The sequence below is a fragment of the Equus caballus genome, chromosome 12 (genome assembly GCF_041296265.1).
Source record: "Equus caballus isolate H_3958 breed thoroughbred chromosome 12, TB-T2T, whole genome shotgun sequence".
Taxonomy (NCBI): Eukaryota; Metazoa; Chordata; class Mammalia; order Perissodactyla; family Equidae; genus Equus; species Equus caballus.
Window position 1 is genome coordinate 11260393 of NC_091695.1, and position 24198 is coordinate 11284590.

General features: G+C 42.8%; 1 protein-coding gene across 32 annotated transcripts in view; it reads right to left on the minus strand.

Annotated features, from left to right (window-relative positions):
- The window catches only part of AMBRA1 (autophagy and beclin 1 regulator 1), a 157876-nt gene that overhangs the window by 122885 nt on the left and 10793 nt on the right, over positions 1 to 24198 (minus strand). For 10 of the 32 annotated variants that reach the window (XR_011423858.1, XR_011423860.1, XR_011423859.1 and 7 more), the window contains exons 2-7: positions 6307 to 6560; positions 5886 to 5944; positions 5173 to 5356; positions 4369 to 4541; positions 3379 to 3445; positions 1378 to 2831 (exon numbers count right to left, since the gene is read on the minus strand). Coding sequence is in view for 28 of the 32 variants with exons in the window: in XM_005598071.4 (XP_005598128.1) it covers positions 1378 to 2831; positions 3379 to 3445; positions 4369 to 4541; positions 5173 to 5356; positions 5886 to 5944; positions 6307 to 6441 (2072 nt within the window). In the remaining 4 variants the exon portion in view is untranslated. Of the gene's footprint in view, positions 1 to 1377; positions 2832 to 3378; positions 3446 to 4368; positions 4542 to 5172; positions 5357 to 5885; positions 5945 to 6306; positions 6561 to 11583; positions 11697 to 15157; positions 15391 to 17947; positions 18388 to 24198 lie in introns of those variants that run through there. The other 22 variants (XM_001489791.6, XM_070229421.1, XM_070229427.1 and 19 more) reach the window with 11 other exon arrangements.

Consider the following 24198-nt stretch of genomic DNA (forward strand, 5'->3'; position numbering starts at 1 on the left):
AACTGCCCTTAGTAACCGCCTACTGTCTTACATACACCATGCCCTTTCCTTCCTTAGCATGTGCTGTTCCCCTAAAATAAAAAGGTCTTCCCCTCTCTAAATCCTACCCATCGTTCAAGACCTGATTTTGTAAAGCCTTCTTTGATGACACTTCCTTTTCTCTGAAATTACACGACATTTAATCTCAGTACCATACAATGAAGCACTGGGGTCATCTACATTTTTTATATAATTGCACGTAAATAAGTCTTGCCTCTACAATAGCATTGTATATTCCCAGCGGACAAAAACCAGGTATTATGCTTCTTTTGTATTCCCACAGTGCCTAGCACTGTGGCAAAACTGTAACCATTCAACAAATACTTAATGGGTAACTCTCTAAAGGATTCTCCCAAAATAACAAGTACACTATGTGCACAATCCATATTCTCACCCTTGTTAGAAGCTTATGTCAGAAAAATTTCAGTTGCTTCAACAGAGGATGTAATGCAGAGCAATATGCTGTTTGGATCCAACAGGCATATTCTGGGAGTTGGTGATTACGCTAGATTTGACCTTTACAGAATGACAGAAAGAAGTCCCTAATAAATCAAGATAGATGCGCACACGGCCATACACAGAACATGCGGCAGGCAATCAACTACACCCACTCTGTTCCTTCCATGAAAGACTTGCCTGGGATGCTGATCCAAGTATGGACAGGCCCTCCTTCTATGCATTATTCTTCTTCCCCACCCCGAGGTGAATGTCCATCTGGAAGATCTACTCAAAGACTCTTAACTAAGAAAATACCTGGCCGTCCAAAAAATAGGTATCTCTAAGAAAATATGGACTTTCCTTGACATATATATGTATTCTTTTCCCCTTTGTCAAGCTGCAATGTTCCAAAAGATAAGGTTTAAGAGGAAAACACAGTTGTCCAAAGCAACGCAATCCAAGAAGAGCCAACACAGTAATGTGACCCAAGCAGGGTTCTCTCTTACTACTCATTCCTAGGCACTCACTCTGGGACCTTTTCTTAATAACTAGTCCTGCACATACAATCCTTCAAGAAGGTCAGGAAGCAGGGCAGAGAAAGTCAATGGTTCCACCTCCTCATGCCTCTCTAACGTAACCGACACTCTACTTTAAGGCTAAAAGTCACATGAGCTTAGCCAGAAAAGGAGCTGGCAGAGCCAACTGACTCACACTGCCAGGCCCCCTCCTCTCTGTCTGCCACCAGGCCAGATTTCCCAAGAAGATGCAATGGAAGCTAGGAGATCAGAACCAGATGCGTGGGTCCCAGACACTCCAGACCAGCCACAGTATCTACAGGACTGAAGGAAGAGACAGAAGGAGAAAAGGAGAGGATGCAGAGGACAGGAAAGAGCTGCTCACCTCCGAAGTGAATCTTCCTCGGAGCTTTCTTCAGGCATATCCTGGTGTAAGGCCTCCTGTGATACAGTTCCAGATCTGCTGGACTGGGTGTAAATTCTTTCCCAGTGGCCTGTCTCCTGGTTGAAGGCCACCCCCACAGTCCTCTCCTCCTGTGGACTAGCAGAGCTGCTCAACTCCAGCCTGCTGGAGCTGGGCGTTTGGCCCTCAGTCCGCTCGAGAGGTGGCAACTGGCTGCCACTTGACGGCATGCCCTCAAAGGTACTGGGGACCTGCCAGGAGGAGCTGGCCTCGCCAGAGGAGTAGTTAGGTGTGGTTCTTTCCCAGCGCAGTGTATCATTGTTGAAGGTCAGGAGATTGTGGCAAGCACGGCAGCGATTCAGGTGGCCACGGGACAGGTTGGAGTTGTTCTCACTGCTGTGTGGGGTGGGCTGGTGGGAGGGGCCTGGCCTCTCAGATTCAATGTTATTGTTGAGCATTTCCTGGGCTTGTTGGTTCTGCGGGGCTTCCCCACTCAGGCTCTGGTCCAGCTCCTGAAGCCGGTCATACTCCAAAAAGAAGCGTCTCAGGTCACACTGAAGCTCATGGCGAATGCTGCCTGAGTTGTTTTGGCTGGAGCCATTCCCTCCATCTGACTCAGCTGCCAACCCTGACGCTGGAAAACCCCTCCCTTCTGTGGCTGAAGTGTACACAGATGCTTGAGAGCCACCTTCCTGCTGTCTCAGCACAGACAGCAAACTCACCGAAGAGGCACTGGTCCTGGGCGGGGGCATGGATTCCGCCTCACAGCGGGAGTTCAGACTGAGCACTGTCCGGGTCCACTCAGATCCTGTCAGCCCGGGAGCTATTTCTCGATGATACCTAGAAGGGTGGCTAGACAAAGGGCCTCCCAAAGAACGACGGGTGGGACCCAGACTGAGGTTGCGGAGCGTGTTGCCGGCAGTGCTGCTCTGGACTGTACTGAAGGCAGACGGCCGGTTCAGGAGGCCCTGGTCCTGCTGCGTTGACGAGGCCTGCTCCGGGGGATGGAAGGGCTCGGTCTGTACAAAAGAAAAGGAAGGAGTAGTAGCCCTGGCAGAAGCAGGGGGGACACTGTCCTGGTGTGGCAAGAGGGAAGGAACTCGAGTGCCAGAGCAGCGGCTGCAAAGGCACAGGATCCCAAGGTGTTGGCAGCACTCAGCTGTGGGGTAACTGACCCGCTGTCGGAGCCTGATGTAAGCGGAAGTCCTGGGGCGCTCCGTGGAGGGCTGAGGGGGAGGCGGTGGGGGTGAGGGGGTAGCAGAATCTTGCACTGTGCTTTGCTCTCCCACCTGGATGCCAGAGGAGCGGGAGGACAGCATGTGCAGGAAATTGTGGAGGAGAGGCGTCCGGCGAACTGGCTGTGATTGCAGAAGGGCACGCTGACGGTAGTGGGATAATTCTGTTCCATCTATGGGGATCTCTGGTTCATCATCACCCTGCAACGTGGACCAAGGTGGGGCAGGGGCAGAGCAAGGCAGTTAGGCAGAACCTCCAGGTAAATCAGGAAAAAGTAACTACTGATAATCATCCAAGGAAACCACCTTCATAGACAGCAACGACTCTACCCAAGAAGCACTGAGAACCCACTGACTTCAGGTTCAGAATGACCATAAGATATTCGCTTCCAATTAGCAACATTTCCGAACGAGTACAGCTGGCAAACCATCTCTCTTAGAAAAGGCATCTCCATGACATGGAATCACTGAGGGGAAGCAAAATGCCATCCAGCCAGAGGCAAATGAATGACAAGCTACCCAACACTGCCTGCTTACTTCTAATGAGGCGATCATTTGGGGGTTTCAGAATTGACACCCCTGTCAAGATTATGGCTGTAACTCTGAATAGATAGTCTGAAGCTGGTTTTGAATCTTGAGTAGAAAGAAACACTTGGGCATTGAAAATGAAAGTCCAATACAATCAGAATTAGAGCACTAGTTTAGAAAATAACCCACAGTTTAGATGGAGTTGGAACAGCTGACTTACCTGCTGATTAGAGGGGTTAACAATTGCTGTGAGTAAGTAGTGTCCAAGAGGATCAAATCTTACTAGACTGAAAACACAGAGGAAAACACAGACAGAAACACACACGGAGAGATCATGTTAACAGAGAAGAGCAAACGTGTTCAAATATATAGCGATCACTGATAACTGTGGGGTTACCAAGTTATCCATTTCACGCTAGGGACTTTCGAAACTTTCAAACAGACTAAAATAATAAGGCTCAATACTTCCTGTTACCTCCTCACACTTGCCAGAAGAAGAGAATATTTATCACAAAAATAACTTCAAGAACCATCTAGGCTTCCATCCCAGGAAGCAGCTACATTAAGCACACATTTGCTCATATCTAAGACTCGTCATGACAGTAAAGCAGAGAACACATCCTCCCTCTGCCACAGGTTCGGTTCTTCCCTCACACTGCAGTCACACTGGCAAGAAGCATGAGTTGTGCTGACAACAGTCTCAGCATCAAGTGACATAGCTGAGACTAGAAAATTAGCTTATATCCAATTGCAATACCAATAGGATCAAAGAAAAACAACGTATCAACTTTAATTCAAGCAATGTGTGTTTCATCTTGAGGACCAAATATCAATTAGCCCATTTCATACATACATTTCCATCTTTCAGTTTAATAAACAGGGATGAGCAATTATCCACCAAGCTACCCACCTTCGGGTTTCCCCAAAAAAGAGCTCTATCCCAAACCCAGATAGCTTTGAACCTAAAAAAGATTCTAATGACCTTGGTCTCCAGAGACCAGAAGGGGAGGCCAATAAGGAACAGCTAAAATAAACAAAATGAACTGCTTCTCAGCTGATTGGCCAGCTGCTTAAAATATAAGGGGAGCAGCAGGAATAGCAACCTGCCCTCAGCAGGGATAACTATCTGACTCCTGAAGTGACAGCAAGTGTAAAGGTTGTCTACCATGTTAGTTCTACGCCAGACATCGCTGGTGGGCAGAGCACTCACCGGACCCGTTCCATGTCACTAGCTGTCTTCACCACAGCAAAGGGCTCCCGTCGACTCCAATCCCAGAAGTGGATCTCATTGGCAGTGGCAATCAGCAAGAGCTGAGCCGTAGGGTGGAAAGCCAGAGAGGCGATGGCATTGTTGCTATCTGTGAACCAGCTTTCACTGCCACCCTATGAATGAACCAATCCCAAATATTCTCAGGTTATAAGCCGTCAGCAGGCTAGGATGTCAATTTCACGAACCATCCATTTAAGGTAAAATGATTACTAGAAAGGGCTACTTTAAATATGTCTTCTGTAAAACAACGTAGAAAATCAGTGATCTGGCAGTATCACCAATTTATTAGAAAAATATTACTGTCAGCTCAGTTCTCCAAGTCATCTGCAATCCACAAGCAATGAGCATCCACACAGTTCTGTTTCTGAAGCTTGTGAAAACTCAAGCTTGGTGCATGACATGATGCACAACAACCCACTACCTGATCACCATGACAAGGAGCAATATTACTGTGATGATCATGATCACAGTACAGTACAATCCTTGCTCTCAGACAACAGAAATCCATCCTGAACACGTCTTAGAGCCTCCTGTTGTATGTCAGAATGGGGAGATGGAAGAACAAAGAGATGTTCATCTTAGAATAGAGGACTATGGGCTAGACTTCCTATCAATTAAGCGGGCAATGACTACCACTCAGTCCGATGCAGTCCTAAGAACCTGGCTCGTCTCTCCTCCAGAGTTAAGAACCCAATGGGAAACAAGTCTCTGCATTAAGAACACCTAAGAAAAGGAAATACTTACATGTAAATCCCAAATCCTAACCTCCCCATCCAGGCAACCAGAAGCAATAAGGCCTGAGATGGTGGGATGAAAAGTGACACACCATGGAGTGCGGCGGTGTCCAATCAGAGAATGAACACACTTGCCAGTCTTCACCTCCGTAATATAGATATTATGATTCACGTGGGTGGAGGCCAAGAGAGTCCTAGGGAATCAAAGAGTAGGAAGTGAGTGTGAAGCATGTGGGAGGGTAACAGACTTTATCAACTTTGGACAACAGAGAAAATTGATACTATTTCCCGTCCCAGCATGAAAAAAACCACACCTTAGAGTTACAAAGAACAGAAATATTCTGATCTTTAGAAGCTTTTGGCTTCTCCACACTGTTCCCAGATGACAAATAAATACTCCTTCAGAGAGTATTTTTTCCAGCTGGGAAAACTATCACGCCATTGGTGGCCTATATCACACAGGCAAAGGACTGTTATTGAGAAACTTTCCAAGTTTTGATCCTTGATGTTCATAGTTTCCTTTGCTTATTCCCATTATTTTTATGGTTAGCACTGCTCATCTACTTTCTATCCCTTTCTGATACACTGGCAAAGCTCTGTTCACACAATACTTCAAAGAGCAGTATCTGAAGGGATTTGACTTAGAAGATCAAGCTAGGCCGCATATACAGAAAGCAATGCTGTCACACGTCTTAGGTTAAGTTATAGAGAAGTACGAGGTACCTGTCTGGGCTGAAGGCCAATAAGAAGGTAGAGCGCGGACTATCCGGCAGTTCAACCCTCTGGGAAAAAGAAAAGTTAAAATACATTATTTATAAGCTATGGCTTACTCTATGTCAAAAGCACATGAACCATTCTACATTAGCATTCACAGTGTAAGCTTAAAAACTGGGGACTGTGATCAAGCTACAAACTGAGAGAGGTAAATCTAAATTACCTTTAGGAAAAATGTCTAGCTCTAAAGGAAAAAGATATTTTTAGCCCATAAATTCTTCCAAACTTGTAAAAAACTCCCTAAGTTAGATATATCAATTCTCCTACACAAAATAAATTACACCCTAACTCTATGTCATTAACTCATTCTAATGCCCCATTCTACTATCACCCATACAAATCATATGTCAAAAATATCCATTTTTCTTACCTTGCCCTCCCATTTCATCCATCGGGTTTTATCTTCCACCAGCTCCTGCAGAAGCCGCTGAGCTCCGAAGGCTCGAGTGCCCCGTTCTCGCCCCCAGAGTATCCGCACAGCATTCTTCTCTGGAACGACCTTCATGGCGCTCAGTAGCCACTGTCACACCAGGCACAGGAAGAGAAGGAGCAAGCAACAGCTCCACACGCTGAAGCAGCTAAAAGGAGGCCATTCAGGTCCTTGTAAGTTGTCTTCATGGAAACCTAAGGTATGGATATTAATGTCAAAGGACCACCAGAGAAGCTGCCCACAGCAGATGCAAGTCTAGCTCAAAGAGGAAAGTATTCTTTTCACATTTAAAGACACTTTCTCAGAAAAGACCCTTCTCCCAGGACTCTTCTTCCAAAAATATTTCATCCTTAAATTCCTCTCATATCCTCCATAGCTCAGCCTCATATCTAAAGAACAGACAATTCTCGAAAGCAGTTATTCTGTTATTATTTTTATCAGGCAGGAAGAACTTCTGCTACTAATAAAAAGGTCTAAAAACCTGTCAAAATAAAACACAACACCACACCTGCCCTCCCACTCCGTGCCCCGCCGCTTGCCTAGTTGCTGGCACCCCTCCTAGTCACCTGGGCAGCCTCCAAACTACACGACAGGTAACTGAGTTTAAAAGGCTATTACCTGAGGTATGGTTCTGAAGTAGCAGCTTCAACTCTATCCACTGCCCAAAAGCAAGGACGTAAGGACTACTGTGGGGTACCTTTCTCGCTCTCTTATTCTCTTCTCCACTAACATCCCAAAGTAGAGGATGGAGGAGGAAAGAGAAGAAGAAAACTTCAGTTCCTTTTTCTCACCCACCACAAGCCTGAAGGGGCATAAAGCTATCAAAAAAGAAAGAAAAATTCTACTAAAATGTCAACTAGCAGCAAAATACACATGCATGCTACAATTGAAGAATGTGGCTCCTCTATACAATGGAGTATGCAGCCCAATAAAATGGCGTTTCAAAAGAATACGTATGTAAATATTATTCCTTGCAGCACTGTTTCCTCAACTCTATTCGGAAAAGTTTCAAATATACAAAAAAGCTGAAAAGACAGAATAAACACACACTATTCACCACTTAGACTCAAGCATTGTTAATAATTTGTCAAATTTGCTTTATCTAGCTCCATGGATAGGGATATAGCTATACATGGGTTGTTTTTAATCCTTCTTCTGGACCATTTCAGCAGGCATCAAGACACTGAAACCCTCTATACCTCACTGTGCATCTCCTCGAAATAAGGACATTTGGCTTCATATCCATAATTCCATTATCATACCTATTATCTCTAATATTCAGTCCTCATCCAAATGTCCCCAACTGTCCAGAAAAGGTCTTTAGGGGGCCAGCCCGGTGGCCAAATGGTTAAGTTTGCGCGCTCCACTTCGGCAACCCAGGGTTTGGATCCTGGGCGTGGACATGGCACTGCTCATTAGGCCATGTTGAGGTGGCGTCCCACGTGCCACAACTAGAGTATGCAACTGTGTACTGGGGGGATGTGGGGAGAAAAAAGCAGGGAAAAAAAAAGAAGATTGGCAACAGTTGGTAGCTCAGGTGCCAATCTTTAAAAAAAAAAATTCTTTAATAGTTGGCTTTTTAAAAAAAAAATCCAGAATCTAATCAAGACTAAGCGACGAATGAGGATGTTATGTCTCTTTAGTCTCTTTTATTCTAGAATGGCCTCCAAGTCTTCTTTTGATTGGTTTTATGTTTGTTTGTTTATTTATTTACAACACAAGCTTCTTAAAAAGACCAGGACAGCTGACTTACAGAATGTCTTACATCCTAGTTTTGCCTGATTGTTCCTTCACAGTGCCATTTAGTTTGCCTCTCCATCCCTTATATTTCCTGTAAAAAAGGCTAGGTCTAAGAGACTGATGAGATTTAGGCTAAGCGTTGTCGGCTAGGATGCTTCACAGGTTATGCTATCTATGTATTTCATGATGCAGCATATCAGGCAGCATATGTGCTCAGACTGTCCTGCTTAGTGGCACTTGGTAAATTATGTGACCACTTGGCAAAATGTGATCACTTGGTTGAGTCTGTAACAGCCAGAGCTCTTTTTAGAAAGGTCTACTCCACCTTTACAATTAGCAATCTGTGGCTAACATTTGGCACCATGTGAATATCCTGTTCGTCCTCAACCTTTTGCTTAACCGTTTAGCAGTCATCGATGATTCCTTCTTAAATTATTTCATTTGGGGGCTGAAAAATATGATGTTCTAATTCCATCATTATTTCTACATTTTTTTTTAAGGAAGATCAGCCCTGAGCTAAAATCTGCTGCCAATCCTCCTCTTTTTGCTGAGGAAGACTGGCCCTGAGCTAACATCTTCCTCTACTTTATATGTGGGACGCCTATCACAGCATGGCTTGCTGAGTGGTGCCATGTCTGCACCCGGGATCCGAACCAGCAAACCCTGGGCCGTCAAAGCAGAACATGCGAACTTAACCGCTGCGCCACCAGCCAGCCCCTATTTCTATATTTTTTACCTGGGATTCTTCTGGGAAAAAAACTTTCCCGTACTAACTGAAGCAGGGTAAATGCTTAATTTTTTCCCCTTTAATTATGACTTCTGTCTTGTTGTTTGTAATAGAAAAACCTGGGGACAACAAAAATATCTCTCTGAAGGGGACTAGAGGACTAATTTACAGAAAGGAAGATTCTCTGGGTACTGATAACAAGAGATCTCCAAGATACCTTGTTAAGAGCGGGGAAAAGCAAAGCACAGAACAATATATATAGTAATGCTACCTCTTGAATAAGAGGAGAAATTAATAGTCACTTATTAGGGACTGAAGGGACAAGGTGAATGGAGACAAAGATGAAAGCGAGCCTTCTCAATGTTTTTGTTTTATGTCATTTTTACCTATTCAACATTTATTTTTAAAAATTTAATGACGTGAAAATACATGTTAAGTGAAAAAAGCAGAATACAAAATTACACACACAGCATGATCTCAATTTTGTTTAAAAAAATCTTGGAGAATAATGGCACAAAAGAAATATAAAAAATAATAACCATGGTTGTTTTGGGGTGGTGGGATTATACATAATTTAATAATTAGAAAAGGCAGTGTTCTTTTCACTTTTTAAATTTAAATGCTTATTTCAAAACGTCAAACAACAATTGTCTCTTTACATTTCACGAAGGTTGCAATCTAAAAAGTACACAACTAGTGTATCCAAATATAGACAGAAGGAAAAATATTTATAGCATGTGCTGAAAGGAGTTTTCTTCCTGGAATATTAATATGCAAAAAGTTAGAAAGATTCTACAGAAAGACAGCTCCAAGTTCCTTGTCACATACAGCAGAAAGTTCCCTAAGGAGGGACAAAGGAACGAACTCTAGCCTCTACCCCCATGGTATAGCTCTCATGCCTCATTAGTGCATGATATAAATATGTACACACTGAAAATGTCAACATGCTGCAGGCCAACCTCCTGAATAAACTACGGATGAACTAACTGGAAGGAAATAATCTCCTTGGCGACCCTGACAACTCATGGTTTAGCACCAAAAGTCTGGAAGTGAAACTGCCACACAGCTGAATAATTACTAACCAGCAAGGTGCCAGAAATAGAGTTCCCATTAGTTCACCTTAACCCTTTACTGAGTCTGTAATTTTTTTTGAGCCTATAATTCTTTTACCTAATATAGAAAAGCTCAGAAGAAATGAGTTTTGAGGCTCCCTTACCCTAACAGTGCAACATAAAAGTACTTTCAAAGAAATACATTTGAACCATTTATAACCTAAAATGTGGTAAAAACAGCAGCAGTCCAATCCCTTAAAAAAAATCTGACCTTCTGATCTTGTATAACTCAAGAGGAAGAAGAAAATATAGGTCAGAAACATGGCACAATTTAGAAAACTGGGATGCAACTTCAAGTTCCTACAGAGATCAAGGGAAAGGGAAGAGCTACTACAAAGACCACTGATCAAGAAAACTACAAACTAAAGCTCAGGACTGCCAGACAGCTTGTCTATCAACTCCCAGGGACCCAAACACACTAAAAGTTCAAACCAGAGAAAGTCTGACTGATGGCAACAAGTCAAAGGGACTCAAACAATTGCACAGTCTCTCTTTTGTCTGAAGAAAAATATTTGCTCTGTTCCTTTAAAAGGATAAGAACTTCTCTCCTGAAAGACTCCTTACAGCCACCTGAGAAGAGATTTTTACTTTGCTCTCTATAAAGAACAAAAGGCGCTAAAGCAACTGAAGTCAGACAGGCCTGTCGCGAGGAGGAAGTGCCAGTCAAGTGTGTTTTTCATTCCTCTTTCTAAATAGGAGGAAGAAACAAGTTTCCCAATCTGTCCCTTAAACCAGACTGGGACAAAGGGTGCCAGGAAGAGGCTTTGTGATGCCTTTACACAGTCCCCAGAATCAATTCTGAATCACCAAAAGCTTTATGCAAGTAGAACCAAAAGGAGGCAACTGGGATGCGTACATAACACAAATGCCAAGATTCTACCCCATTCCCACCCCCAACTTCCACATAACATGACTGAGCACTCTAAAAAGATGGGAAGATAAACCACCTTTCAAGATTTTCTGCGCTTAATTGTAAGACATAATTATACTTAACGACTACTAATAGAAATCGCCTAGAGAGTATGCCACAACCAGGTGGGAACTCAAAGTTAGAGTTCCGGGGTCCCTTGCAATTTGATCATCTGATGTCAGCATTTACTCCACATTCCAGCTATTTGACTTGGGGCAAGTTACTTAACCTCTCCGAGACTCAGCTCCCTCCTTGTAAAACAGGAATCGCAATATCTGCTTCATCGGGTTGCTGCGAGGCTCCAGTAAGAAAAGAGTGGTGGAGAGTTACTGTTGTCATTAGCACTCAATCCTCTCTGGGGCTCACTCTGGTTTCCCTCACCAAACAATACGGCCAGTAAAACCCCAGAGACCCAAGATGGCACAACTCCTAAGAGGAGCAGATTTCTAAGAAACACTTCAAAGCTGTTACCAGACAACAAAGTAAACAGCATTCAGGAAAATAAAGGAGATTTGTGTAGCAAAAATAATTAATGAGATTTGGCAAAAATAAATTAAATAAGTAAAGTGAATTAAAAAACAGAATGAACAACTTTAAGCTCTATCTGCAGCCTGGCTGATAATTCAGACCCTCAGCCTCCCTTCCAACAGCATTCAGAGGGGGGAAGCAGAGAACTATCTGAAGACCTGGAAGGCACTGTTCAAACGGAATCCAACCACCTCGTTTACCTGAGGAGCTGCATCCCTCCACTGCGCCCACGCAGGCGAAGCCCAGGAGTCAGACCACTTCTGTCATACCAGCATACATTCCACAACACACAGGATTCAACCCCAGCTTAACTCTTTAAAAGAAAAAAAGATCCTTTACATACTAAATCTAGGATCACTTGCATATGTAAAGTTCTCACAACAACTGGAAAATTAACTGAAAAATGTCAGACCATTAATGGGAGGCCTAAAAGTGACCCAGTACCCTTTAGAAACTCCATGTGGGTGGAAACACACAGGGCTTTCTACAATTGGTGGCTTTGTTTTCATCAACAGGACTTTCTACAAGGCATTTCAGGACACTTCAAATGACACCATCTAGGATCCAAGTGCCAAACGTGAGCACCACAGCCAGCAACATTACCTGCCTCCACACAGCTCTTGCCTGACACCTAGACAAGACTGAACTTACACGGGGGCAGGGAATTTGGGGCAAAGCATCACAAATCTAGAAGTGTAAACAGCTAACACAATCGGAAGGCAAACACACCTGCAAGCAGAACAACTTCAACCACTACCTGAACTGTGTACCTACGGTGTGCAGACAACTAAAGGACAGCCTAGGATGTGCTAACTGTGGTTAAATCTAGATAGAGAAATGTTAAGTAGTGTTTATTTTATTTTTTTAGCCATAATTTCTAAGTAAGAGTTTAGTGGTATATGGGCCCTGAAATCAGACTGGCTGCTTTAATCCCAGCTTTGTCGTTTTCTTGGTATATGAAGGTTTCTTGGAATGGTTACTTAACCTCCTCATACTTCAGTTTCTTCATCTGTACAACATGACTACTGATAGTATGTATATGATAAGGCTACCATGAGGATCAAAAGATTTACCATATGAAAAGTGCTCACTATTATATAATTCCAATGTTTATACTAGAATGATAATTTCATTCTGTAATAAAGAATTAAAATTAAAATGGCAATAAGAAAAATAAACTTTTGGGGGCCACAAAGTCCTGTAAACAATCAGGCAAATTAATTTAAGACAAATTCTAGGCAAAATGAGACTGTCCACTGCAGAGTTCTCCATACCCTTTCATATAAAAGGACTTACCACTGTCACCTTTTTTAAAAAAAAAAAAACCATGAGATAATGGTTAAAATAATAACAACTAACACTTTCACAGTGCTTTTCGTGCCCCCGGCACTGTTCTCAGCACTTTACATAAAGTAACTCATTTCTAGTCCTCACAGCCCCCCCATCAGGTGCGTGAGGTCCCAGGAGAACAAACCACACTGTCGGTGGTGGATTCAGGATTCAAACCCAGGCAGTCTGGCTCCACAGTCTAGATACTTAATTACTGCAGAAAACTCCCTGACGCCTGAGATAAAACCTCGTATCCTATTTCATGTGTTAGGCCCTCCATCAATGTTCACTACCTTACAGGATCAACTGGAAATCTGCTGGCTTTCTATTTTGAATGTTCATTTCCTCAAAGTTGAAGAAATTAAAGAATGATGCAGAGGAAAAACAAAAAAAAATTCTCAATCTTTCCTTTACAGTAATTCATTTACACAGTTTTTGAGAGAAAACGGGACTTCAAAACCTTTGACCACAAATAACTCTTGAGTTTGATAAAGTGCCAAATGAGACTCTATCATGAAATTCGGCTACTATGAATTTACCCTACAAAACTACGAACTCCATCAAAATAAGAAAAATTACCTATCAGGAAATAGAGATGTCACAGTAAATTTACTTTGTCAACCAGGATAGAACATAAATATTAAAAAATATAATCAATCAACTCATGACTGGATAAAGAAGATATGGTATATATACACAATGGACTACTCAGCCATAAAAAAGGATAAAATTGTCCCACTCACAACATGGATGGACCTTGAGGTATTATGGTAAGCAAAATAAGTCAGATAGAGAAAGACGAAATATGTATGATTCCACTCACATCCAGGAGATAAACAAACACATGGACAAAGAAAAGAGATTAGTGGTTACCAGGGGAAAGGGGGCTGGCAGGTGGGCACACAGGGTGAAGTGGCGCACCTATAATATGACTGACAAATAATAATGTACGACTGAAATTTCACAAGGTCCTAAACTATCATAACCTCAATAAATATATATATATATATATATATAATCAATAGAGGATGTGATCGTGCATACTGTCAAACCTGTGCATACCCTTTTGTCAAACATGAAATATGACATAAACACACTTGAGTCTTCTTATGGTTTCAAGCCAACCCGTTCTCATCCACATGGCAGACACAAGTGCTAGTGACCTCCCTGCACTGCCAGAGTTGGTCCCAAATCAAGATTCTCTATAACTAACTTAATTTACCTGCCTGGGCTAGATTCTCTGCAAAGACAGCTGCCACCAATTCCTTCCTATCCTACTCCCATGCTGCTCTACCCATCAAGAGATGAGAATGGGGGCCGGCCCAGTGGTGCAGCGGTTAAACGCGCACATTCCGCTTCGGTGGCCCAGGGTTTGCCGGTTCGGATCCCAGGTGCAGACATGGCACTGCTTGGCACGCCATGCCGTGGCAGGCATCCCACATACAAAATAGAGGAAGATAGGCACAGATGTTAGCTCAGAGCCAGTCTTCCTCAGCAAAAAGAGGAGGACTGGCAGCAGTTAGCTCAGGGCTAATCTTCCTCAAAAAAAAAAAGAGATGAGAATGTATTTCTCTCCCCTTGCATGACTTGTTCTGACTATTGAATGTGGCAGAAGTGATGATGTGCCAGTTCCAGGCCTGGCAGTTTCCACTTTCACTCTCGGAAGCCAACCGCCAAGCTGCAAGGAAATTCAGCATGTCCTGTTGGAGAGAGTGACCCGGTAGAGAAGCCCTGGATGATAAGACACCACTTGGAGAGAGAGAGGCCACAGGGAAGACTATCAATGAACCAGACCAATGAGTTGAAATCCTACTGAACCCTCTAACCCAGCCCAGCCACCAGCTGAAAGCAGACAAATGAGTGACCCCAAGTGATGCAACACAGAGCAGAAGAACCATTCAGATGAGCCCTGCCCAAATTCCTAACCCAGGAATTCAGGATAGGATATGTTCTGAGAGATATGTCGTTAGGCGATTTTGTCACTGTGTGAACATCAGAGTGTACTTACACAAACCTAGATGGTAGAGCCTACTACACACTTAGACCGTATGGCACTTCTCTTAGGGGACCACTGTCCTATGTGTGGTCCTTTGTTGACCGAAATGTTGTTATGCAGCTCATGATGGTACATATTTGATCTTCTTCACCATTCCAGGCAAAAAGCTCCTAAACCCCTTGGAATTTCCTGAGGGGCAGCAGTGTCTTTTGTCATTCATAAGAAGCCCCCTTCTAGCTTATGCTAACGAGGTGACTTGTGGTGGGGTCCCTGATAGCCCCAGGATGGGGCTGGTCACCAGAAAGACCAATGATTAGAGTATTGGCACTTTCAGCCTCCAGCCTCTGGGAAGGGGAAGGGAGTTAGGGAGGCCTGCAGATTTAGCTCTAGAAAAACTCTTGAACAACAAGATTTGATGAACTTTCAAGTTGGTGAACACATCCACCTACCGGGAGGGTGACGCACCCCAGTTCCATGGGGACAGAAGTTCCTGCGCTTGGGACCCTTTTGGATCTATGTACCTCTTCATCTGGCTGTTCATCTGCATCCTTTATAAAAAACTGGTAAATGAGGGGCCAGCCCGGTGGTGCAGTGGTTAAGTTCATATGTTCTGCTTCTCGGCGGCCCAGGGTTCGCCAGTTAGGATCCCGGGTGCAGACGTGGCACTGCTTGGCAAGCCATGCTGTGGTAGGCGTCCCACATATAAAGTAGAGGAAGATGGGCACAGATGTTAACTCAGGGCTAATCTTCCCCAAAAAAAAAAAAACTGGAAAACATAAGTAAATGTTTTAGTTCTGTGAGCCGCTCTCAAGTAATTCGAGCAAATTACTTGAATCCAAGGAGAGGGTCACAGGAACTTCCATCTACAGCCAGTCAATCAGAAGCACAGGTGACAACCTGGACTTGCAATTGGCATCGAAAGTTGGGGAGGGGGTGCAGTTTTGTGGAGCCGAGCCCTTAAACCGGTGGGATCTGACACTATCTCCAGGTAGAGAGTGTGAGAACTGAGTTAAATTGTAGGACACCCAGTCAGTGTGCTGAGAACTGGAGAAATGCTTGGTGGTGCTGGAAAAAACACATACTAGAGGTGGTTTGTGTACAGCAACAGATAACTAAACCACTATCCACCTAAAAGCCAGTGTAGTTCCCTGTTGGGACTCTTTCTTCCTTACTAGACTACAAGCTCTGAGGACAAAACCATGTCAGTCATAGGCCCAGTACCTAGCACAGTGCCTAGCACAGAACAGAACGAATATGTGTTTGTATTTATATCCAGTTATGAGGAAAACCCAAAACAAACCCCAAACTCTCATAACAGCAACATCTAGATGAAAAAAAAAATGTGGTCAGTTATGGGGTGGTGCTGATAAGTTCCAGTTCCACAAGTCAAATATCACTGAAAAGAGAAAACTCTGTACCATTCTCAACCAGTCATTTCATTATGCACATGTCATTAATCACGACAAGGCCAGGCAACAGAGCATGTCCAGGGCAAAGGCATCCCCACCACTACCACAGGGGGAAAAAACCTAAAAACTTACATACCTTAGCAATGGAAGCAACACTTTTTTATCCTCATGTTTGAAACCCAGCATATTTCGAACAAAGTAAACAGGCAGGGATGGGAATATGGGATATTATATCTTTCAAGCTTGAGAGTACAGATATAAAAGAGATGTGATTTAATGAGTAAAGATAAGACTAAGAGGTAAGAAGCTTCAATGACTGACTTTTACCACTGAGTTGTTATATAATCTTGGACAAATCACACTCCTGCTGAACTTCAGCTTTTCCTCCACCTATAAACTGAAAGTAATAACACCCTCTTTCCACCTTAAGGGGATAATGTCCTTGGAGCATCTTAAAAGAAATGGGTTACAAAAAACTCAAGGCAGGATTACTACTTTTCGAAGTAAAAGCCAAGTTAGGAACCAACAATAACCAGAGTACACAACTAATGGAGTTCACACAAGGGGGTCTGGCACATACCAATCTGAGGGCAAAGGAGATGACAGTGGCTGTGAAGCAGAATCAGAGAGTACCTCTAATTAATCACCTGACAAACTGAAGGAAATAATTTTATAGAATCAAAACCAATAGAATTAAAATTATACACAGTCTTGAGCCAGCCCTGATGGTTAAATGTCAACACACTCTGCTTCGGTGGCCTGGGTTCAGTTCCCAGGCGGAACCACACCACTCGTCTGTCAGCAGCCATGTTGTGGCAGCAGCTCACACAGAAGAACCAGAAAGATTTACAACTAGAATATGCAACTACGTACTGGGGCTTTGGGGAGGGGAGAAAAAAAATTATACACACTTGCTTTACAAGAAGCCAGAAACCCAGAAAGAAAATGCTAATGGACAGCACCTGCACCTCTATCTCAGCTACAGTGTTGATGTTCAGACTACAAATACTCTAAAACACACTGGTCTCCATCTAGAAAGTCAGGCTAAGCAGCAACAATGAATCAAGCACCTGGTACAAAGGATGTCACCGCAAATTTACCAAGAGACAAGCAAGCAATGTAATCTCTTTTTTGTTCTCATATCCATCTCCCCCAGGTTCTTCATATACAAACTCAGAATAAGGCAGACATCTACTGGGTATAGGCTAACAACTTTACAAAACACTTTGAAGACACAAAACTAAATAAATTCTAATTACTCGTAGTATAATAAAGGGGAGGGGAAAGCTCCAGCTTTTCTGCTACAGATTTTGCTTACCAGGGCTTCCGAAAGTAACTCACAACGATGTAACCTAACGTCTGAGACACAGGCAAGTTTGTGCTCAAAAACAAGGTGTGATCAGCACCGGAAATAGAGAGCCCGAAGTCCCAAATTTGAGACTGACAATCTTCCTTACTCCCTCTTCCCCGAGAAGGATGAAGAAAAAGAAATGAAGTTTTATCTGCAAACTACTCTGGGGGAAACAGTGCACTGAGAACAAAAGAATCTCCAAAAACGCAAAAGGAAGAACAAGGAGGAAACCACTGAACCAAGAAGAAAGTGAAGCTCAGTTTTTAAGTCTCAAGCTATCATCAGAATCAAGAAGACCAGGAGGGCTACCCTTAAGTGCACAAAAATGGCAAGAGATTTTCTATTAGCAAGCAAAGAAAAAAAAGAGTCACTTTTGATGGAAGCAATTTCACAGAGGCACAAACAGCTTAACCCCAGAAATGGGAACTGACCCCAGATGCCTCAGGCAAACAGGCCTAACAACTCTGGCAACAACATACCTTTCATCCACCAACATCAGGAGGCAGAAATAGAGCAGATTTCAAATCACGAAGGATTCTATCTTTCTGTTTTCTGTTTTCTTTGGGAAACGGGCAGTCCCACTCTCCTTCCTGGAGCACCACAATGCCCCCAACAGTTCCTGGAAACCCCTCGAGCCACAGCGACAGCACTGTAAAAAGTTTTGATAACATGAACCCAGGAGTCCTCACAAGCCCCAGGACAGACGAGATCACTCGTCAGACAAATAAGAAAAATAAAACCTGGAAGACGTTAAGAAATTCCTCCAGGTTTGCAGGATGAGTCAGTAGCCAAAGCAGGATTTGAATTCAGGCTTTTCCTTCAGATCCTATCAGAGCCTGACGCCCCGGCCTTGGCTCAGCAGATACTGCGCTCAGTGTTCTCCAGTGTTAGAGTCAGCCCAGGTCAGGTTCTTGGCTCACTAGGACAGGGAAAGGAAAAATTTCCCTCAGGCTTCAGAAAAAGGAGAAGTCAAATTATTAAATGCAGAGCTCTTATGCTAAAAGGTCCAGATGCCCCTCCAGCTTGCCAATCACACTTCTCAGCCAATCAAAATAAGGCACTCGATTTAAGAACCAAGTCGTTTCAAGCTGCGTAGAAGCTGATTCCATTTCCCCAACTTTCCAAACAAAAAACACTTCAGGGGAGGGGGAGGATGCAAAAGTAATGGTAGACAGCCAACAAACGTTTATTTAACATCTACTACAAACTCAGCACTATTCTAGGCACTGGGGATACCACCGTGCATAAGAACATTCCTGCCCTCAAGAAGCTTATGTAGGGGCTGGCCCAGTGGTGTAGCGGTTAAGTTCGTGCGCACTCCACTTTGGCAACCCGGGCTTCGCGGGTTTGGATACCGGACATAGACCTACACACTGCTCATCAAGCCATGCTGTGGCAGTGTCCCACATACAAAATAGAGGAAGACTGGCACAGACGTTAGCTGAGGGCCAAGCTTCCTCAAGCAAAAAGAAGATTGGCAACAGATGTTAGCTCAGGGCCAATCTTCCTCACCAAAAAAAGAAAGAAAGAAAGAAAAACTTACGTGATTACTTATCTAATTAAAAAGTGATAATACTTTCATTCAAGTACTAATAAATGCTAGGAAGAAAATATAGAAAGTAATGTTTAGGGGAGCAGATTAAAGGGAGGAAATCAATAGTTTAGAATCATTTCCTTCTTTTCTATGAATATGAGCCTGAAAAATATGAATAACACAGAAGAAACTTTAAAATATTTTCATATAAATACTACAATAAATATAATCCAACATTACTTCCTATTTTTAAATAATTCTACATAAGGCTAAATTTGAAACAGCATTCAAAGAAAGTATCCTTACCTCAAAAGTAACAGCAATCAAAGTTTTTAAATACATGGCAGAAAAATCCCGATATTTATCCAATTATCTGCCAACTGATAAAGACAAGTCACATAATATAACACACATATTTAAAGCAATACTTTTTTTTTTAAGATTTTATTTTTCCTTTTTCTCCCCAAAGCCCCCAGGTACATAGTTGTGTATTTTTAGTTGTGGATCCTTCTAGTTGTGGCATGTGGGACACCGCTTCACCATGGCCTGATGAGCAGTGCCATGTCCACGCCCAGGATCCTAACTGTTGAAACCCTGGGCCACTGAAGCGGAGCGCGCGAACTTAACCACTCAGCCATGGGGCCGGCCCCTAAAGCAATACTTTTATCTAATATTCATTGAACATTTGCCACACACCTGACAGCACTAACTGCTTTTCCACACTTATCTCATTTATTTCTCGCAATGACTCTATGAAGATAGGTACTACCACTATCCTCATTTCACAAATCACAAAACTGAGGCTTAGAGAAGTTAAATGATTTGCCCACATGGAGGAGAGATTCAAAATCAAATCAGCTGCCAAACTGCGTGCTCTAACCACAGTACACATAGCTTCTAAAGAACAGGCAGTAAACCTCAGACACAGAAAAAAGCCCTTTTCGTGTCCTCACACCTAGGTCATAACTACAAAGAGCTGATTTAGGAGACAGAGAGAGTGTGAATAAATCCAAATTCGTCTGAGTCACAGCACGGTGACTCACTCTGTGACCTTAGGCAAATTCATGACATCTATGCCTCAACCCACTATCCACAAAGGAGCTGACTTCACCAGAGCTAACCATCACTTGCCTCCTGGGGGGTCGTGAGTGTTAATTAATATCTGTAATATATACACAGATCACCAGATGAAAGAGACAAGGAAAACTATAGCATTATTGTTACTGCTTTGATGCTAGAGAAAAGCACCAGAAATCAAGGTAAGTATGTGATGTGCAAGAATGTAGGGTTTGAGTACTTTGAAAAAGAACCATATAATTAGTTATTTTACTTTTTATTTTTTCCTTTTATTTCACCTTAAAAAGCAATATACACCATATGACCTAGCATTTATCCCAGAGAAATGATAAACATATGTTCACAGCAGCTTTACTGGTAATAGCGAAGAACTGGAAAAAACTCAGATGTTCTTCAAGGGTCAACTGATTAAACAAATTGTGGTACATCCAAACCATGGAATACTACTCAGCAATTAAAAAGAAAGAACTATGGATACATACAATTTGGATGAATCTCCAGGGAATTATACTGAGTGAAAAACACCGGTCCAAAAGGTTACATACTACATGATTCTATTTACATAACGTTCTTGAAATGACAAAGGGTGACAGATTAGTGGTTGCCAGGGATTACAGATAGGGCTGGGGGAGAGCGAAATGGGTCATCTTCTCCCATGGGTATTTTCCCTTGATTCTCTGTGCAAAGCTTTATTGTAACTTTACCGACTGTACTATCTGAGCATTATGATTTGAGACTGGGAGAGGCTAAGAAAGGGCTTCAGGGGAGATCCTTCCAGCGATGGACACGTTGTGTATCGCGACCTGTACCTTGCCTGTATCACTGGCAATACCCTGACTGTGATAGCGTACTATGGTTTTCTAAGATGTTACCACTGGGTAAAACTGAGGAAGGGGCACACAGGATCTCTCTCTCACTATTCTTTCGTACAACTGCATGTAAATCTATATTTATCTCAAGACAAAAGGTTTAATTTTTTTCAAAAAAGGTAACACATGTTCCTTGTAACAAGTCAAACAGTCTGTGGTCAGTCTCCCTCCTGAGCCCGCCCATTCCCACCCTCTTGAGATAACCACGCAAACTCACTGCTTATACAAACACATAAGCATGTAATAGTTCTGTTTTCTGTATCAAAATAAGATCAAACACACTACACACTATCCTGCAGCCTACTTTCTTCACCTATAATCACTTTATTATAGAAAGCTAAAAAAAAATCTTTAAGCGCCAAGCAGGATGGCAGGTACAGAATATTTTCTGACTGGGGTAAATCTGACAAATGTTTACCGTGCTAATGTCAACAGCCGAGTCAGCTGCATTCAGTGAGAGTCAAACAGAGAGTGCAATATAGAAGTAACATTCTAAAGAGATCTGCAAAATGCAGGGTCTTCAGCAGCTACTCGAGGCTCCCGTTCCCCCTAGGCCTCCTCCATTAACCATCCTGTGGGCCCACAGAGGAAGCAATGCTAAAGGATTTCTTTTCAGCAGAAAATTGCAAGAGGGGATAATTCTCCCATGTACTCAAGCCACAGCAAACAAACATCTCGGAAAATACATTCCTCCTTCAAGCAGAAGGGCAAGATGTATTGTTGATAATTTTTTAAACATCATTTGCAATATTAGCTACCACCACTATTCAGTGCTCATGCTTTACAGACTCTCTCTCTAAAGCTCCCTCCTCCCCACGCCTGTCTTACAGATAAAAACCTGGCTCAATGGGAAATAATTTGTCCATGACCAAACAGCCAGTAAGGGTGAAGCTGGCGTTCAAAGCTACAAAACTAGTGCTTTTTCCACTTTATCAAGCTTTTCTATATTATCACATGCCAACAGAAGAGAGTCAATGAATTTAACAAGTGTATTTAGGCAGAAGCCATTTTCTAATATGTCTGCTGACTTTGATTCAACTTTTTTTTTCTCATTTAGCATATTTGGGGGGGACTATATTATGTGCCAAGCCCTACTATAGGTGACACGGACAGAGAGGTGGGAACAAACACAGCAAAGCCCAGCCATCTCAAAGAGCTTTCAGTCTAGCGCGAGAGGACTGCAATACGCTGTTAAGTGTAACTACCACACTGAAATGCGGCCAGTGTCACCCTCAAGGAAGGACAGCGTGCTCTGGGTTTGGAGAATGCAGCTATCCTCCCCAAAACAGATGAAAATCCCTCACGTTAGCTTCCTTACAATTGTTCTTAGTTTCAACACTGCTCTGATCGTTCGACAAGTCACACATTGTTTCCTTTCTTGATCCTCGGGCAACACGTCTGCGATGTCCTTCTACACATAACGCTGGCCTGGACACACTCAATAAGTAAGAACGGAAGCTCACCAGCTCGAATCAGCATAAAGCTCCTTCTCCAAAAATAATCCTGTAATTTTTTGAAATTTTGGCACTGACAATGAAATATCTTTAAGCTTTTCGGTCAAATCATGGATGTACAGAGTTAAAAGTGACTGAGACATCATTTTGAACACAAAATCTTAAAAAGTTAAATTCACCCGTCCATTGTTTCCAGTCTCACTAAAGGCAGCTCTGAGACAAAAAGCCCAGGTTTCCCAACTCATTGCATGGGGTTCCTTCCAACTGCTGCTTCTCTCTTTAAGTCCAATGAAAATGAACTTAATCAAAGTCAAGTTTCCTCACTTCATAAATGACAGATGCATCCACGAATAAATAATCATGCGCAGTTTAAAGACTAACTTTATCAAAAACAAACATGCTAAGCACTCATGATGAGGTACATACGGAGGTAAGGACTGCCTATCCTTGACGTGGCAGAAGCTCTTCAGGCATTTGGGAGGAAAACGTCAGCATGTTAAAAAATTGCCATCACACCACCACCACCATCTTAGCAATAGCTAGCATTTGGGGGGTATCTACTGTGAGCCAGCCACTTTACCTGTTATTGCTGATCCTTACACCACTCTTGAAAGACAGGTGTTATCACCGCATTGTACATTTGCGCTCGCCAGGTTTCAAGGAGTATCCCCGAATCCACGGCTACCCAGGGGCTGAGCTAGAACTCTAACTCGAGTCCGTGCTCTCCTCCCACTAGCCTATGCTCCCTAAGGACACGGTGACTGCACTGCAGGTGTGGCTGTGCCATCAAGTCATGACTGACAGTTACCTAACTGAACCATCTTTTCAACCTTCAGATTGTTTTAACTAATGTTCTTTCATGGTTCCTCAGTGGTCTTCCAGATTTTCCTTTTTTTTTTTTTAAGAAGCAAAACGATCGTTTCAAAATGAAATCTTATTGTGAAAACACTAAAATACCAAACAGATCAAAGTTGAGCTGCTCTGGTTTACGCAGAGTGGGAGAACCAAAGCTTTTCTCTTCTCTCGCGGCCACCCCCTAGGCACCTCCAAAAAACACAGTTTGAAGAACACGAGCTTAAAAACAGAAGATTCTGCCTTCTGCATCTGAGCTTTGCCATTCACTCTATAATCTCTGGCAAGAAAATATTTCATTTTTTCTTGTCCTTTACAATAGAGATGCCACCATCAACTTTATAGGTTTGTTATGAATATTACATGGAGGAACAAATATCAAATTCCCAGCACAGTAAGCATTTAAAAGTTGGCCCCCTCTCTTTTATCCTGCAGAGGTAACAGTCGTTGCCAATTCAAGAAAGCTCAATAAATCTATCTGATGATATTTTCAGTAGGAGAGAACTGAACAAGTAAATGCTCCCATAGCTCAACTAAAACAAACCAACCTAAAAAATCCTTCGTTAAAGGTACCAACAGTAATACCCCCTCCCAGCTTAGCTTCCCAGTCAGAGGCCCACGGACGGCGAAGCTCGATTTGATACTAACAAGAGACCCCTTAGGAGATACCTTAATGAAAACCCTAAGTCTCAGGTAAAAGAGTTGATGTTCTGAGTACTTTAACTTTGGCATTTCCTGAGCTGAGCACTGAAACTGGCAACTTAATACTACATTTAATGAGTATTTTTATGTTCATGTTCTACAACAGAATCTAATGTTCATTTGCTCATCTTCTGGGCTTCTATTTCTCCAGTCAGCACAAACCAAAAATACGTTTATGTCATATGTACCTTCACCGAAGCAATTTTAACCTGGCCCTTCCTGAACTCTTAGTGATAATGTGT